Source organism: Somniosus microcephalus, chromosome 21 (assembly GCF_052327205.1).
Source record: "Somniosus microcephalus isolate GS21.2 chromosome 21, FLI_Smic_1.0, whole genome shotgun sequence".
NCBI lineage: Eukaryota > Metazoa > Chordata > Chondrichthyes > Squaliformes > Somniosidae > Somniosus > Somniosus microcephalus.
Genome location: NC_141007.1, coordinates 42,212,446 through 42,231,710, shown reverse-complemented (window position 1 = coordinate 42,231,710; position 19,265 = coordinate 42,212,446). Strand labels below are relative to the sequence as shown.

General features: G+C 40.6%; 1 protein-coding gene across 4 annotated transcripts in view; it reads left to right on the top strand.

Moving 5' to 3' along the window:
• The window catches only part of cfap52 (cilia and flagella associated protein 52), a 75,270-nt gene that overhangs the window by 11,151 nt on the left and 44,854 nt on the right, over window positions 1–19,265 (top strand). For all 4 annotated transcript variants that reach the window (XM_085963487.1, XM_085963490.1, XM_085963488.1 and 1 more), the window contains 8 exons: window positions 371–499; window positions 1,335–1,434; window positions 2,612–2,728; window positions 5,032–5,132; window positions 11,526–11,696; window positions 13,234–13,382; window positions 13,494–13,639; window positions 18,786–18,937. In XM_085963487.1, coding sequence (XP_085819613.1) covers window positions 371–499; window positions 1,335–1,434; window positions 2,612–2,728; window positions 5,032–5,132; window positions 11,526–11,696; window positions 13,234–13,382; window positions 13,494–13,639; window positions 18,786–18,937 — 1,065 coding nt within the window. The remainder of the gene's footprint in view (window positions 1–370; window positions 500–1,334; window positions 1,435–2,611; window positions 2,729–5,031; window positions 5,133–11,525; window positions 11,697–13,233; window positions 13,383–13,493; window positions 13,640–18,785; window positions 18,938–19,265) is intronic.

Here is a 19,265-nt window from a genome sequence, read left to right as displayed (position 1 = left end):
ATGTGAAATAGTTTGGTGAGTCATAGTTGGGCATCCTTAACTCCTAGGCATAATCTAGGTGGTAAACCCTGATGGTTTCAATGATGAAAAGTTGAAGTGAAGGGGTTAAGGATACGTCTGATGCCCTTGATTAATATTTTTTGTCAAGGTATTAATCCCAGTGTTCTTATACTGCCCGGTGATCTCTATTGAAGAGTGTGTGTGTATGGATGTTGGATGAGGGTTCAAAGCAAGTTTCTAGAGGTGAAAGAGTCCCCTATTTTTTTCTGTTTTAAACTGTACAAAAGATTGGGTTATTAGTATGTTTAATGTCAGTCAGACTTCACAATGATGATAAATACATTAATCTTTTGCTTTGTCACTTTTACAGTGTAGTCATTTGGAATGTTGCAACAAAAGCATCCATCTGTGGCAGTCCTGCTACTGTTCCTATTTCAGGAAATGCACTCACTGTAACATTCGCCAACAACATGGATGATGTTTTCGTTACGGGAGGAACGTAAGTTGGAAAAGAAGATTATGAGATTTCCTTGATCCAACGTACGGCAAAATGACTCGGAAATTTACGTCAGTATCTACATCGTTTTTACTGACGGCAACTTACGCTGAGCTTTATTGAGAATCTCATTAGCATATGCCAGAACATAAAAAGCAGCTTAAAGCAAGCGGAAATCAGCGTAGACGATCAAGGAACCCACATAACATACATCATCTTCTTTCTTTAAGTCACTCTTTATCTTATTGATATTATGAAAATTAAGGTTTGAAGCCATAAAACCATCACTTGTGCACATTAAGCACAGCATGTTTAACAAAACGCAACTGTGGAAACTTTCTTGCTTTTAACGTAACAGATTCTGATGTCATAAAAAACATTCAAAGATATAGAAAATACAGTGTACATCACAGTAAGGTAAAATAAAAAGAATAGCTAAAAAAACACCAGTAATAGTGACATTGGGCCTAGATATCCTAAAACTTTGGGTTTAAATTTCAGTTCAGAACGGACGTAAATGCAGGAAACTCGCATGCTCTGTATTTTTGCAGGGTGTGGAGCTATGTTAATCAGCTGAGTAGAGTTTCAGCAGACCTCACTCGGGAGGAAATGATAGAGGAAATTCACGTGTAGCGATATTTTGGTACAAGTCACTTCAATGTGAATTTCCTCAGGTAAAAAACATTGCAACTCCACTCTTGCGCTGTAATTTTGCTGAAACCTTCCAGGAAATTCTGGGCTAATATGTTGGTGAGAAGGTTTGCAGCTGAAACATCATGAAAAGGAGGGAATTGTATGAGCTGATATTCTTCTAGTGTAATTTGTTTCCTTTTTGTAGTGGTACACTACGTATCTGGCGCCTGGATTTACCCAACAGAAAGATTCGTCCCACTGAATGTCAAACTGGACTATTAAAAAGAATGATAAACTGTATTGAAGTGAGTTGCACTTTTTAGTGCTCAGTTCCTTCCAAGTACAGCTATAATTAAAATGATAACATCTTGAAGGAGTACTATTTCACATTTGTATTTGTGACACTTGAAGAACATAAGAATTGTTTGGAACAGGAAAACATCATTAGGCCCAATAAGCCAATCCCCTTTTGACAGATCAACCACACATACCCATCTTCTCAACAATGAGGAGACTTTGCACAACCAACTTACAGAACTGACCTGTTACCTACCATGTTGCTTGTGAGTTATTAGGCTGTTCTGTCAAAGTATCTTGCACCTCACACTGAAATGTTCTGCATCTTCTACACACACACAAAGCAGTATAATTGCTTAAACTAGCAATGTCCATTGCTATTACCAGATGTCCACCATCATCTAAATACATGTTGCTGTGACATTAAGGGATGGAATTGATATTTTGCTACACTGTAAGTTTTTGGACTGTGTAGCAGATGGATTTGTATACTATAGGCTTTTTCCCTTTTGTTTACTGGGAGACACAATGGCAGTTTTAGTGGAGTGATTCAGGTAAAACAAATAGAATTCAAAGTGGACCCAAGACAAGTGCCACAAAATATTCTTTACTGGACAGTTGGCTCCAGTCAGGTGAACTGAATGAAAAGACAGCAAGTTGAATCAGCTTTAATTGGCTTGTTTTTTTAAAATTCCTTAACTGTTCAGCCACAGTTAAAGCTACTGGTTCAGCCATTGGCTGTTCAAAATGTAGTTGAGGTACAGATCAGCCATGATCTAATTGAATGGTGGAGCAGGCTCGAGGGGCTGAATGGCACACTTCTGTCCCTAAGTTCCTTTAACTTCCAAAATTAATTGTTGCAGCTCAAATAGAGACAGCATCAGGTAAGCTCCAGTGTCCGAGGCCTCTCGGTGAAGAGGCCATTGAACTTTAGCATATGTTAGAGGATGTTTTGTCTCAATCAGGTTTCTCTGTCATCAATCATGTTTTAAAGTAGAGAGCTGTCAAATGCTATGATTAAGTTAGGAGTGAAGTATTTCCAAATGTCAGCCTTTACTTTGAAAATACAGTTCTTGTTATAGTTTTTATTTAATTGACTGTCTGAAACTTTGTCTACTTTTAGCATAAATGTGCCATTTGCAAACAGCAGCTGATCTCATGGTTTATTCACTTCCCCACTGATAGGTAACAGAGGACGATAGTTTCTTCTACTGTGGAACTACTACTGGCGATATTTTGATGATCAGTATGAAAACTGGACTTCTTAATAATTACGGGCCCATGAAGGATAAATTCAGTTTGGTAAGCTGGGAGTTTGATCAATGTTGAGTAGTACAGTCCAAGATGCCCAAAGTGACATTTTCAAGTAGTATTGCATAAATTGAAGCAATGTGGAAAATAGGCATGCGATTTGGCAATGTCTGAATACTTAATTAGTATCCAGAAATGTTCTATCTCAGCTAAATATTTACTTATCACTCTAGTTACTGGAAAACCTATTAAGGGGATAATATGAATGATGAAGTGTAGTCTTCAGGTGAACAGGGGTTAGAGGGTGACAGATAATTGAATCAGAGCATGGAGAAATAATTCAATCCCAATCATCAATTTTGTCCTTATTATATATTTCCATTATGAATTACTCTGTCCACATTTATAGTGGAAACTACCTATGTAAACTTGCACGCTGTAATTACTCCCTCCTGTCAATGGCAGTGCTGCAGTGCTTCATTGGTAGGAGGGTGTAATTACAATAATAAGTTTACATCGGCGGTATCCAATATAAATGTGGGCATAGAAATTTATAATGGAAAACGTTGACAGAAAATGTGCATACATATATAGACCTAGATGCAAAGGTGATGGACCGCCACAGGAAAAGCCTCAAGCACCATCTAAAGAGGGTAATCTGTTGAGCAGGTAGAGTTTGGAAGTCATGGAGTCTTTGGTGATTGGTGTAGAGGGCACTATAATTATTTAGGTAGTCTTATGATTTTCACTATATGTTACATATGTCTTCACACAATGATTATGCATGTGTATAATAGAACATGTAATGACAGTGCAGCATTTATATGGTATGTGCTTTTTACTCCTAATAAATCATCTGTTTTCTTCATACAGCAAGATCATCATCATCTTCCAATAGAACTAGAGCAGTCACAATCACCACGCTACCAACCAGCCACACCCACACTTGCACCAAGCAACACAGATGCACACACTATGTAAGATGAATCATATGATGCTAGGATGGAATCTGTGGGGTTAGATGCTTTCTACCCATTCACAGTCAATGGGTGAAAATTTAGCCCACCAGGCTGAAGTACAGAACATCAGTGAAGGTAGAATACCAGTGGAAATGGTTCAGGAGGGGCCAACTGTTGCAGGGGGGAGGTTCCCTTTCCTGTATACATCTCAGGAGTTATATGATGTTAGTGGATTTCCCATGGTTACAGTCACAACAAAGAGTTGTTAGTCCTGCAACAATAACCTCCGCGTGATTCAGGCCTGGTGGTTTAAACAGCAAGCTTTAATATACATTGACTAATAACAGTATTGTGCTTAGATAACTATTCTACAGTATTACATTAAATGACAAGCAATTAATACAACCTGTTTCCTCCACAAAGTCCAAGATGATCAGACTTGCACCTTTGTGAGTTACTGTTAAGGCGACTGTCCATGAGAGCTCTAACTTTTGGAAGGAAAAGGCTCTACCTTTAGACTGTTCAGCTACATTTGGCTGCACTTACTCATAACAGTATTGTTCCATCATCCCACCAAGCTGACGCCACGCTGAGCTGTTTACGCAACATCTTATTCTCCTCGGCCTCCAACTCTGTCTTACAGGCTTGTTATTTTCTTCTGTAGTACATAAGAGGGCATTTTGACTTGCTGTACACAAGGCAGAGTTTGATGGGGAGATAGTCAACTAGTAATGGCCTATATTCTAACATATGAAAATAAAGACTTTAGTGGGCATGGAGGCAAGTACATCAGCAGGAGTGTATTGAGCTGTCGCTTGGCTTCTTGTATATGACTGTGGGAGCTGGTCTAAGTCGAGTGTAAGCGTCCAACACCCAGAGTCACGTGCACATAAGTGGTGTGACAGGTTGTGTGGACTGCAGTCTTTCATTAGTTAGGTAGTAACGCCAGTGACATCAGCCATCAAGCACAACATAGGCACAGGAGGATCACCTTTCTGGAATGCTTTCAGTGTTGCTATTCTGCTCAGACTGTATGGACATGGACAAACATTAGACATCATTTTGATTCTTGTTGTAAGTATTTTACAATTTGTTGTCGCTTGGTTTTGAAATGTAAGCTCCTTTTATCTGTCCAGAGAGGTATTGGTAAAGGGTTGGGACCTATTTGCTTCAGGTAAGGGCAGTGTGTGTATGGAGAATCTTAAAAAAAGGAGGGGAATAGCCAAAAGTGAAAGTCCTAAAAAAATAGTTATCAAGGTAATTAGAATGATTGTAGATATTGTGAGAGCATTGATCTTGTAATTTTCCACATTGCAATGCTTGTATTTGCTGTACCAGTATCATTACTGAAGTGAAATGAGAATTTGAATGTTTCATCTCACATGTCATCTACAGGGAGTCACTGCATTAGTAGAACTGAAATCAAAGGACCTCCTTGTTGGATCAGGAGATGGGACTGTAGCTCTGTGCAAAGCACCAACCTTCAAGTCACTCAAGTATGTTTGAATGTATTTAAGTGTCTCTTTTTTAACCTTGTGTATTAACAAATTACTACTTATAATGACTTAGTGTTTTGTAAGGAATTGCAAAATTGATCAAAAGAGTTCAGTATAGCAGCATTTTGCTGTAAAAATAGCACTACTTCCATTTTTAAAAACAGTAATCAGCAGTTTATGGTTCAGTTTGAAATCGACTGACATTGCATTGTTGAGCTGAATTACATTTATCATTTAATGTACCTTGGAGTTGTATTAAACACTCGTAATTATTCACTCTTTCTTGGAAACAGAATTCTAAATGTAGTTTTCCTTTCCCACAACCTACCATCAGCAATTTCACCAACTGCATTATAGACCAAGAGACAGGCAACCTGCCCCTAGGTTTTTGACAGTATTACTCTATAATTAATATTCAGAGTTATGTAAAAATGGTTTTTGTGATCAGAGTTAAGGATTAGCTTTTCACCTCCTTAATGGGTCATAATTTGCTGTAGCAGGGCATCGAACAGCATCTGGTGTTAGTTAGACTTGCCATTGCAGGTTTAGGTTCTTAATATTTCCTGCGAGGCAAGTTGCTGAAAGTGCGAGCTGATAACGTCGCCGTGAGGGAAACCGAGCATCTGGAACCTGAGTGAAAAGGGCAAGCAACTGTGCATCTGCTTAAACAATTTGATTGAAGGAATGTGAAACGAACAGTCCAAGGATTGAGTAAGAAGTGTAAATTAGAGTGGGTGAATTCAATGTCAAATCAGGTACAAAAAGAGAAATAAAAAGAGGGAAAGAAAGATTGGATTAAGGGAGAGATAAAAAAGAGACAGAAAGGAAAAGTTTCAAAAAATTAAAAATTTTACATTTTACATTTTTAAAACCTCCAACAATAATTCAAGTCTGAAGGAATGAGACTCCACACTTATAATAGTTAATTTTCAGTGCCAGAGAGGTTGACTGACAGTAATTAATACTTATCATGTAATTAAAAGGGTACTTAGACTGAAATGGACAAGACTTAACTTTCTGTGACAAGTTTAGTTCGTTTCTACCATGCAAATACAGCAACTTCACACCGTTCAATGCACTTCAATGGTGAGGGAGACAGCCAGATGTCGTTTTTGCACAGCTAATGGCGGAGCAGTGCATCTCGGACAGCAACGTTTGGATATCCACGTTTACACCTCGCCTGAAGTTGCTGTACCATTTGCGCATAAATAACGGCGAGTGCCATTCAATGATCCCTCTAATTTTTTCTTTTCCTGCATAGTCCCTTTAACTGGCTGCGTGGGCCATTCAAATTTTTGCGCATGCACGGTTTCTCCCATGGAAAAGCAGGTGAGCGGCCTGTTTGGGACTTCCAGACCATGCAGCTTAACGGGGACTTTGGCGCCATTAGCCTCACTGTTACTTTGACAGCAAATTCTGGCCCAGTGTATTCCTTCTTTACTTCCTGTGGAGTCAGAAGTATCTTTGTTTTTTTGAATGTGTATAATCAGACATTGTTAAAAAAAGGCTAAATACAAATATTTAAATGAAACTGGGCTGCTGCACTAAAGCAGATGAAGTTCAGTGTGTAGTAGATGTAAAATCTTGCAGCAATCCTGATGATTTGACAGCTCTGATTTTACCGTTAGCAGTGTGTGCATAGGTTGCCACATTGGGTGCACAGGCCAGTGTGTCTGATGTGCTATGCGCCACATTTTAAGACAAAGAAATGGCCAGCTTTAGACCTACAAATATTATCATTAAAAAAACCTACATCAAGTTTCATGTTGTTTGTGCCAGCTCCTCACATAGAGCAGCTGCTGCATATAAAACAGGCACATCATTGTTTGGCTGGCCTTTAGAAGTAAGCTTCAGAAAGTTTGAGTGTTGATAACAAAGTTTAATTTTTTCTTATTTAAAACCTAGTTTATTCTGCATTTTAGTTACTGCACTAATTCCTATTGCTAAGGAAAGAAAGATTTTTTTCCATTGTATAACTTTTGGAACCCCTTTTTTCTTGTATGTGAAATTTCATTTTTTTGAGGGGAGGTTTCACTAGTACCACATAATTTATGTGAGGAAGATTACTTCATGAGGTAATAAGAAAGATAGGTGTGATTACAGCTCAAGCGTCATGTACGCACCTATACTTACCCCAGGATCAACATTTAAAGACTCAAATAATGTTACCTGGATGTTTCAGAGGAGATATGACTTTCCCAGCAACACTTCACAAGGGAGGCCAACATAGAGCTATGCATTTCTCCCAGGATCAGAGATGTCTCTTTCCATAGCTTTAAGGATCACCATTGGGTTAAGCTTTACACAAGCTAACTTGGGGATATATTCCAAATCTGCCAGTCTGTTGTTCATTGGTACATCAAGCAAGTTACTGACGCCATGTTCGTAAGAAGCAAAACACATCCATCACTTCCCCTATGGAAGGGAGGCATCAGCTCAACAGTGTACAGAAGTTTTATTAGGTAGCAGGGTTCTGAAGAATGCAGGGCACCATAGATGGCACCTGTTTAGCCACCTGGACTCCTTACATCTATGATCTAAATGAACAGAAATACTTTCCTTTCCATTAATGTCAAAGTGGTTTTGGACCACAGCAAAATGATTAGTTAATTTAATATCCAATATCCTTTGTGCCCATTCTCCTGGTACCATCCATGATGCCATCATTAGGTGGCTGTCCACCTTGCACAGACTATTTGACGGTCTAGATTGATGGGACAGGTGGCTGCTAAAATGTCAGTGCTACTGTCTTCAGCAATGGTTGATGATCTCTCTCAGAAAGACAGAACAGCAGCTGAGTGGAAATGCAACAAGCCACATAACCTAACCAGAATCACTACTGTGTGCACTTTGATATGGTCAAGCACAGATTCTGGTTTTTGGATCTTGCTGCAGTTGTACAGGTCCTTGGTGAGACCACACCTTGAGTATTGTGTGCAGTTTTGGTCGCCTTATCTGAGGAAGGATGTTCTTGCCATGGAGGGAGTGCAGCAAAGATTCACTAGACTGATACCTGGGATGGCAGGAATGACGTATGAAGAGAGATTGGGTCGATTAGGCTTATACTCGCTAGAGTTTAGAAGAATGAGAGGGGATCTCACTGAAACTTATAAAATTCTAATAGGACTAGACAGACTAGATGCAGGAAGGCTGTTCCCGATGGCAGGGGAGTCCAGAACCAGGGGTCACAGTCTAAGGATAAGGGGTAAGCCATTTAGGACTGAGATGAGGAGGAATTTCTTCACCCAGAGAGTGGTGAACCTGTAGAATTCTCTACCACAGAAGACAGTTGAGGCCAATTCATTAAATATATTCAAGAAGGAGTTAGATATATTTCATAAGGCTAAGGGGATCAAGGGGTATGGGGAGAAAGCAGGGACAGGGTACTGAATTTGGATGATCAGCCATGATCGCATTGAATGGCAGAGCAGGCTCGAGGGGCCGAATGGCCTACTCCTTCTCCTACCTTCTATGTTTCTATGTTTCTATTCAGGCTAGGTCTTGCTGTATACCCCACCAAATGTCTCCAAAATCAGTAGGCCGGAATTTGCTGTCAAAATAACGGTGAGGCTAATGGCGCTCGCTGTTATTTATGCGTAAATGGTACAACAACTTCAGGTGAGCAGATGCATGATTAAGTGCAAATATCCAAAAGTTGCTGTCTGAGTTGCGCCGCTCCGCTCCACCGTTAGCGTTGTGAAAACAGCATTCCGCTGTCTGCCTCACCATTGACATGCATTGAATGTCATGAAGTTGTTGTATTTGCGCGATAGGTATGAACTAAACCCGCCGCAGATATTTAAGGCTAGTAATTAGCGCAAGTACCCTTTTAATGACATGGTAATTGTTAATTACTGCCAATCAACCTCTCTGGCACTGAAAATTAACTATAACAAGTGTGGAGTCTCATTCCTTCAGGTTTTGAATTTCTCAGGGAGATTTTAAAACATCAAATTTTCAATTTAATTTTTTCTTCTAACTTCCTTTCTGTCTCTTTTTTTCTTCTCTCCTAACCCAATCTTTCTTTCCCTGTCTTTATTTTTCTTTTTGTATCTGATTTGACATTGAATTCACACCCTTTACTTCACTCTCTTTCTCAGTCCTTCCTGTGTTTATTTGCCAATCCTTCAATCTCATTGGTTAAGGAGATACCCTGTTGGTTGCTCTGTTCACTCAGGCCGCAGAGGCGCTGTTCCCCTCATTGCGACGTTAGCAGCTTGCACTTACAACAACTTTGTGGGCAAAATCTTTTGAGCTGAAGGGTGCAGGGCCAAGTCTAACTAATGGCAGACACCATTAGATGCCCAGTTACAGCAAAATCTGGCCCATTATCATCTCTTGCCGATTGCATAACAAAGAGGAGAGGTCATGCAGCAGGACGAGAGACTGCCTTTGCTAGAGAGGATGAAGAAACGGAGCGGAAATATTTTCAGCCAGGAAGGTTGCTAGCAGCCTTTCCTCAAATCTGGTCACCTGCTTGAGATTGAGAGGGTTCCCTCCAGTGTGGTTTCTTTCCAAAGTGCTTGCCCCTCCCCCAATGATTATCTTTGCTTTCCCCTAAAAGTGCAAAAACTGCATCAGATATTAGAATTTGAAAAGACAATTAGACAGTCTCTTTGGCCATTCTGTATTCTTGTGTTAGTCCATTATTATGTAGCACACATAGCAGTCGATATTAAACACCCACGATGGGCGAGAGAGGGTTGACGGGGTGGAGGGGGAGGGTTTAAAAAGGTAAAATCACAAAACGCTACCTCAACCCGCCGCGTATATGCCTGCTGCCACTTTTTACGGTGGTGGGTTGCGTGGCATTTCTGTGTCCCGTCGTGGACTGGCGGGACACGTCATTATAATATTTAAATCAGGCTCCCACAGTGCAGTTGGGAGCCTGATTCAAATTTAGCAGCTGCGGGCCGGGTTTCCTGCAGTGGAGCTGCTGGATCAAGCATGTAAGTGCTTTTTATAGCACTGCTTGTGAGCCAGGAGGAGCAGGAGTGCTCCCCCCTGGACCTTAATGCAAGCCTTCTGCTAATTGCAGCCTTTCCTCACTGCTGCCATTGGCTGGCCACCGGCCCCCCCAATCCACAATCCCGAGCCTTCTGCCCCGCGATCTCTCCTTCCCTCCCATTGCCGGTCAACCTCACCTCTGCCCCCCAAAGTCTCCCTCCCGATTGCCGGTCCGAAGCCACCCACACCCTCAACTTCTGCCCCGTGATCTTTCCAAGTTGCCGGAGACCATCCCAAGCGGTCCCTGGCTGAGACCTTCTGCCACTGGCTTTCCCACCCGGCAGCCGGCCAACCTGCCAATCTGGCCGGCTGCCAGGCAGGAAATGGAGTAATAAAGTGATAATGAGGCCCTCCTGCTAAATTCACCAGGACCTCCGTGTTCCCAGGATTTCTGGGGTTTCTCCCCGCAACCGTACTACCCCGCTCCCTCCCCGTCTCCGTAAATATTGGGGCCATTGTTTCTGGTGGCACTGTTGGCTTGTGTGACAGTGCAAACTACTTCAGTGCCACACATAAAATGTACAGCCTGCAGCATTCTTGCCATGAAAGTATGTGAAAAAGGCATACAGTTATCATCAGCCTTCACATGCGGTCTTCTGAGGATGTACAGAGTGTCATACAAGCTATCCATCAATAGATTGGTCTGTCAAAATTTAGATTCATTTACCTTAGCACTCTTGCTGACAACTGCTAAACATCTTGCATATTTGTAAGAGAATCCATAACTCACTCAGTTGCCTCCATCCAGGCAGCTTGCACCTTTGCTTTAACAGGATGTATTATTCAGATCCAGATAGTCTCCCTTATTTTCTACACCTTCTGTGGCAGGGGTATGAACATATTTTCATTAAAACGGGGAGTTCTCCTCATATTCTTTGCAGCTGGTAGTGGCACCTGCAGGGAATACAGCTTGGGAAATCATGGGTGCACAGCCTATGATTTTCTATCCATTAATTTAAAGATGTCATAACATTAGAATAACATTGGAACTGTATTGTTACTTTTGTTGCTGTCCGACAGACTTGTTTTTAAAACTCTTCAAACTTTAGTTTCAAGTGTTTGCATTATATTACAATCTTAACCTTTTTTGACTGGATGCAAAGTTTTTAAGTTATGTCGCAAATTAAATTTATTTTCAGCCTCTCTTTGAAATATTTCTAATACTCTTCTATTTCAATAAAATTGCCATATTTGACTATCACTGATGGAGTAACCTCAATTTATATTAGATACTAAAGAAACTAGATGAAGCTATTTGTAATGCCCTGGACACAGCATATTTCATTCTGTCTAATAATGTCTATTCAGTCCAGTACATAATTGCAATTTGTGCATTTAACCAACTATTTTAAGATCACAATGGGAGAATTTTTGTTTTCATTCCAGAAAAGTGCAGGTGGACGGTGGTGTTACTTCAATCAGTCTTCGTGGTCAAGGACACCAGTTTTTTGTTGGTACTATTACTTCCCAGATATATCGATTTAACTACACTGAGTTCAAAGAGGAGCTGGTCGCTACATGTCACTCTGACTCCGTCCTTGATGTAGCATTTCCCTGGTAAGTTTGTGGCACTTGTAGCATTTATGGACTATTACACACTCTGTTATCCATCTGCATTGCTGAACAAAAAAGGTTTTCAAAATATTTTATTTTCAAAATCTTCTTATGGCAAACACGATTTGAACAATACCTTAAGGGTTCATCCAATTGCTTATTCAACATTACTGAATTTTAAAGATCTTAAATAAAGTTAAGTTCTTATGCTGGAGGGAGAAACACAGTGGCAAAGACCCAGGTGTCTGATAAGTTGAGAAATGACAGGAGTACAGACCAGGGGGATGATTTTCCTCTGCAGGTGCAAGACATGTTTAAAATGGAATCTAATTCTACTTGAATGGTATTGTGCCAACAGCAGTCAAATTTACTGGGTCAGCTCATTTGTATCATATTCACAGATTCAAGTGCAGCTCAGAGCAAGTGTAAAGAGCACACTAGTTGTGGGAGAGGACAATTGCATGCCAGTGAAATTTAAAGAGGTGGGAACAATAAAGGGGTGCACCACAATGACAAAATTATGAAAGTCTTCAGAAAGACACAATAGATATCTCAACCCATTAGTTGACTTTTCCAAGGCTGAAGAGGCAGAGGATTAAGAAGTGACAGACAAAACTGAAGAGATAGGAAGCCCCGTATGCAGGCTTAAGACTGCGCTAGCCCTATGGTCCATGTTAGCAGCGGATGTCCTTGCAGCAGATAGCACAGCTCTACATCAGGTTCTCTCCTGACCCGAACCTTTTGAAAATACTTCCCCAAAGTCATTACCAGGTAGGTAAATCAATGGTTTTCCCAGTTCTTATTGGAAAAGCCATTGAGTTCTATAATAGCGCTGGGAACAAAAAATATTGAAACAATTGGCTCAAAGGCTCATGACAAGAGAAAAACCACACAAAAAATTAGGAAACATGGACCAGAAATGGCCTCCAAACTGTAAATGAATTATAGGTGCTACTTGGCATCTAACAAACCTGGACAGCCACTTACATTGGGTATTGATTTGAGTTGCCATAGGCAAGCATTAAAGATGGAAAAAGATACAGGAGACATCAGAACAATGCTCCTGTGTTATTTAAACCACCAGAAATGAATGTAAAGGGCAAACAAGGCGGAGACATGACATTCCAGGTCTCTACTCTTTTTCCCTCATACTAACGTCACACAAACTGGTGCACATTGGCATTGTGATGAGGAAAATCAGCCCCACCTGTCAGGAAAGACTCTGGACTCTGACAACGTGGAGCAAGAGGCAGTTGAAGAGATCCAGATCAAAGGCTGCAAAACATTTTCTGAGAGCGGAACCCTCTACCTCTACCATTACTAATTATACTATATTAATTCAATCCTTGTACTAAACAATTCAACACCTCTTCCAAGCTATTAATTTGGCAAAGCTTACCTTTTGTAAAAATACGTGCAAAAAAGCCAAAAGAAATGTACAGGATTTTATTTTAATTAACCATGATTCTTTGCAACTGATTTTGAAGCGAAGTCTTGAAGAAAGATTTCTTTAAATATTATCTCTTTGTTCCAAATATAGTGGAACCTCAGACCTGTTTGGAACGTGCTCTAAGAGTGAAATAAGAATTTGGCATACCCCTACCAATAAAGAGCTTCTGCGAATCGCTGTGCCAAACATGACCTGCAATGCCATTGAATTTCTGCATGATGGGAGGAGCATTATTAGTGGTAGGCAATGGAATGTATTCTAATTGTTAAAATCACTAGAATTCATTCTCCTACATTTGATACATTTCCCCTTATTTTCTGAGTTTTTTTTCCAATATGAAATTTCCATAGCTTGGAATGATGGGAAGATTCGTGCTTTTACACCAGAGTCTGGCAGATTAATGTATACAATCAATAATGCTCATCATGATGGTGCCACAGCAATTGCTGCTACTAGTGATTGCAAGAAAATAATCAGTGGCGGTGGTGAAGGGCAGGTATGTACAAAACAAAATATCTGCTTGGGAAAAGCCTTTATTATTTGGTGGCATAACATGTGTTGCTGAGAAGCACAATAGAGATTTGCTGTCATAATCATAAAATATTGAGTTCCAATCACAGTGGTACTATATGGTGACATTGAATTGCTCCTATATGGTGGTTATTGGTGGACTTCTGAAAGCTGTTGTCTGCCTGCCCTCTAATTGTGTGTACAGGAAACTTTGGTTTATCCGGAGGTTGTATGTCCAGAAACCTCGATCTACCGGCAGAAATCAGGAGCCGTTTTGTTAGGTTGTTTTTCTTCTCGTGGCTTTGTTTTCAACAGTCGAGCTCTGGAAAGTCTCTCTGAAGCTGTTGCTAAGCTACAGAGACGCTTCCAAGGTACGGGCCGACTGTTTACAAGCTGTTGCTAAGCAACAGTGTTGTCAGATACGGAGATGAAAACCTCCGTATGCTTCAACATTAACTTTGTATGTCCGGCAGTTTTGATAGATCGGCAACAGCTCGGTCCCGTCGGTGCCGGATATAACACAGTTTCCTGTATATATGTGGTACAGAATAAATAAGCATGAAATATAGAATCTTACAGCACAGAAGGAGGGCATTCGGCCCATCATGCCTGGATCGGATCTTTGAAAGAGTTATCCAATTCGTTCCACTCCCTTGCTCTTTCCCCATGGCCCTGCCCCTGCAATTTTTTCCCTTTTCAAGTATTTATCTAATTCCCTTTTGAAAGTTACTATTGAATCTGCTTCCACCATCCCTTCAGGCAGTGAATTCCAGGTCATAACAACTCACTGCTTAAAAATATATTCTCCTCATTTCCCCTTTGGTTCTTTTGCCAATTATTTTAAATCTGTTTCATAAGAACATAAGAATTAGGAGCAGGAGTAGGCCATATGGCCCTTTGAGCCTGCTCCGCCATTCAATAATATCATGGCTGATCTTCGACCTCAGCTCCACTTTCCCGCCTGATCCCCCATAACCCTTGATTTCCCCTAGAGTCCAAAAATCTATCTATCTCAGCTGGGAATATACTCAACGATTTTTGGTAGAAAATTCCAAAAATTCACAACCCTCTGAGTGAAGAAATTCCTCCTCATCTCAGTCTTAAATGGCCGACCCCTTATCCTGAGACTATGCCCCCTAGTTCTAGACTCTCCAGCCAGGGGAAACAACCTGCCAGCACCTACCCTGTTAATCCCCCTCAGTATCTTATATGTTTCAATGAGATCACCTCTCATTCTTTTAAACTCCAGGCCCAATCTACTTAATCTCTCCTCATAGGAAAGCCTTCTCATCCCCGGGATTGATCGAGTGAACCTTCGTTGCACCGCCTCTAAGGCACGTATGTAATTCCTTAGATAAGAAGTCCAAAACTGTGCACAGTACTCCAAACTGTGGTCTCACCAAAGCCTTGTACAATACAATATGACTTCCTTACTCTTGTACTCCAACCCCCTAGCAATAAAGGCCAACGTGCCATTTGCCTTCATAATTGTTTGCTGTACCTGCATGCTCATTTGTCCTCTGGTTACTGACCCTCCTCCCAGTGGAAACAATGTCTCCTTATTTATTCTGTCAAAACCGTTCATGATTTTGAATACCTCTATCAAATCTCCTCTTAACTTTCTCTGTTCAATGGAGAACAACCTCAGCTTCTCCAGTCTCTCCACGTAACTGAAGCCCCTCATTCCTGGTATCATTCTAGTAAAACAATAGCAAAATACTGCGGGTACCATTCTAGTAAATCTACTCTGCACCCTCTCCAAGGCCTTGATATCCTTCCTAAAGTGTGGTGCCCAGAATTGAACACAATGCTCCAGCTGAGGCCTTACCAGTGATTTGTAAAGGTTTAGCATAACTTCCTTGCTTTTGTACCTAATTAATAATGGAATTAATAATGAAAAATAAGATGGCAGTTGAATTGAACAGGTATTTTGCATTGGTTTTCACTATAGAGGATACAAGTAACATCCCAGAAATAGCTATAAATCAGGAAATGGAAGGGAGGGAGGAACTCAAGAAAATTACAATCACCAGGGAAGTGGTACTGAGCAAATTGTTGGAGCTGTGGGCTGACAAGTCCCCGGGTCCTGATGGACTTCATCCTAGGGTCTTAAAAGAAGTGACTAGTGAGATAGTTGATGCGTTGGTTTTAATTTTCCAAAATTCCCTAGATTCAGGGAAGGTTCCATTAGATTGGAAAATAGCGAATGTAACTCCTTTATTCAAAAAGGGAGGGAGACAGAAAGCAGGAAACTACAGGCCAGTTAGCTTAACATCTGTCATAGGGAAGATGTTAGAAGCTATTATTAAAGACGTTATAGCAGGGCACTTAGAAAAGTTCAAGGTAATCAGGCAGAGTCAACATGGCTTTGTGAAAGGGAAATCATGTTTAACCAATTTATTGGAGTTCTTTGAGGAAGTAACATGTGCTGTGGCTAAAGGGGAACCGGTGGATGTACTGTACTTAGATTTCCAGAAGGCATTTGATAAGGTGCCACATCAAAGGTTATTGCGGAAAATAAAAGCTCATGGTGTAAGGGGTAACATATTGGCATGGATAGAAGATTGGCTAGCTAACAGGAAACAGAGAGTAGGCATAAATGGGTCATTTTCTGGTTGGCAAGATGTAACGAGTGGTGTGCCACAGCAATCAGTGCTGGGGCCTCAACTTTTTACAATTTATATAAATGACTTGGATGAAGGGACCAAAGATATGGTTGCTAAATTTGCTGATGACACAAAAATAGGTAGGAAAATAAATTGTGAAGAGGACATAAGAAGGCTGCAAAGGGATATAGATAGGTTAAATGAGTGGGCAAAGATCTGGCAAATGGAGTATAATGTGGGAAAATGTGAAATTGTCCATTTTGGCAGGAAGAATAAAAAAGAAGCATATTATCTAAATGGTGAGAGATTACAGAGCTCCGAGATGCAGAGGGATCTGGGTGTCCAATTCATGAATCGCAAAAGGTTAGTATGTAGGTACAGCAAGTAATTAGGAAAGCTAATAGAATGTTATTGTTTATTGCGAGGGGAATTGAATACAAAAGTAAGGAGGTTATGCTTCAGTTATACAGGGCATTGGTGAGACCACATCTGGAGTACTGTGTACAGTATTGGTCTCCTTATTTAAGGAAGGATGTAAATGCGTTGGAAGCAGTTTAGAGAAGGTTTACTAGACTCATACCTGGAATGGGCGGGTTGTCTTATGAGGAAAGGTTGGACAGGCTAGACTTGTATCCGCAGGAGTTTAGAAGAGTAAGAAGTGACTTGATTGAAACATATAAGACCCTGAGGGGTCTTGACAGGGTGGATGTGGAGAGGATGTTTCCTATTGTGGGAGAATCTAGAACTAGGGGTCACTGTTTAAAAATAAGGGGGTCGCCCACTAAGACAGAGATGAGGAGAAAGTTTTTTCTCACAGAGGGGCGTGAGTCTTTAGAACTCTCTTCCTCAGAGGGCGGTGGAAGCAGAGTCTTTGAATATTTTTAAGGCAGAGGTAGATAAATTATTGATAAGCAAGGGGGTGAAAGGTTATTGGGGTAGGCGGGAATGTGGAGTTATCAGATCAGACATGATCGTATTGAATTGCGGAGCAGGCTCGAGGTGCCGAGTGGCCTACTCCTGCTCCTAATTCATATGTTTGTATGTATGTTTGTACCTCTATTTATAAAGACCAGGATCCTGTATGCTTTTCTTGTCCTGCCACCTTCAAAGAGTTGTGTATGTGAACACCCAGGTCTCTCTGTTCCTGCCTTTAAAATTGTACCATTTAATTTATATTGCCTCTGCTCATTTTTCCTTCCAAAACGCATCACTTCACACTTCTCTGCATTAAATTTCATCTGCCATGTGTCTGCCCATTTCATCAGTCTATCTATGTCATCCTGAAATCTGCTAATATCCTCCTCAATGATTACTACATTTCCAAGTTTTGTGTCGTCTACAAACTTTGAAATTAAGTCCTTTATACCCAAGTCCAGGTCATTAATATACATATAAAAAAACAGCAATGGTCCGAATACTGACCTCTAGGGGACACCACAGTATACTTCCCTCCAGTCTGAAAAAGAACCATTCACCACTACTCTCTGCTTTCTGTCCCTTAGCCAATTTTGTATCTACGCTGCCACTGTCTCTTCACTTAGAATATTCATACAGGCTAAGTATTTTATTGCACCAGAATGATTCTCTATATTAAAAAGAAAATCTCAGAGTAACCACCAGGTCAGTCCCTTCAAAATAGCGTTCTGTAGCTCCCACATATCACTGAAAGGAGGAGGAAGATTGGAAGGTTGGTGAGGAGACAGAATGTAGAGTGGAATATCAGGGATGGGGAAGGAACTAACGTAGAATGAAAGCTGGGCTTTCCTTTTCAGTTACTCCATTAATTTTGCAGATTCAGGTACTTTACAACTTGCTTTAGATTGCAAAAAGAATAAGAAGATTCTCTATTTTCTGTAAAGCAGTTGCTTAGTATTTGTTGGACAACCACAAGCTGAGACTTTCAGTTTGGAATTGGAGCCCACTCCAAATCAGAGGCAAGAAGTTGTACACTGCAGCAATATAAATTCCCAGCAAAATTGTCAGAAATAGCAGTGGCAGAGCCTACACCCTCACAGTGCAGCTCTGTTGTACCAAAATGTACTTAGCAGAGTTTGGAGGAAGTTGTTGGCTGCCCCGCAATATCTACCTTCCATTTTGTGTGGGCATTATTCTTTCCATGCAGTTGCACAGCCAGACCTAGACCTGAAACGTTAACTCTGTTTCTCTCTCCACGGATGTTGCCTGGCCTGCTGAGTATTCCAGCATTTTCTGTTGTTATGCCAGCTAGGTGGCTGTGAATAAGGCATTGTTGCTTACTTCATTTCTCTTGCCATTGCTGGCACTGTGACTGACAAAACAATAGTTATTAACAGCAATAGAAACTGTTGTCCAGGTGGTACCCCAGTACTCCCAAGTTGCAGCCTTTTATTCATTTGCATGTAATCCCTGTGTTCTGCAGAATCTGCACTTTGTATTCTACACTATATTCCACTGCATCCCTCTGGTGTCGATTCTGGCTCCCCACCTCCATCTGATTAACCATTCTAATTACCCATTTCAAAACAATCTTTGCATTTCTGATTTCAGGTGCGGATATGGGAGATTGGTTCGAAAAGCCATAGGTTGATTGAAGCTCTGAAGGAGCACTCATCAACTATATCATGCATTAAAGTTAAGAAAAATGACCGAGAATGCTTAACAGCAAGTTTTGATGGTACTTGTATCATCTGGGATATTATGTAAGTGCTTGGAAATCTACTTTCATTATGAAATGTATGTGATTCTATGATGTCACTACAATGTCCACACTCAATCGAATGCAATATTCCCAATTTCTGGTCCTGTTATCATCTGGTTAATAGGCCACAACTTGACTTGATTGTTTTCTCTTTAAGTTGTGTTGTGTACAGCAACAGTCATTTTGAGGTTCTAGAAAATCAAATAATTCCACATTCTTGGGCTTTATTTTATTAGTTACCGGCATAAAAATAATATAAATGCTATCCCATTTCCAATTTGAATAATTGTACAATTAAGACCATTGTGTGTTCCTACCCCACTAAAATT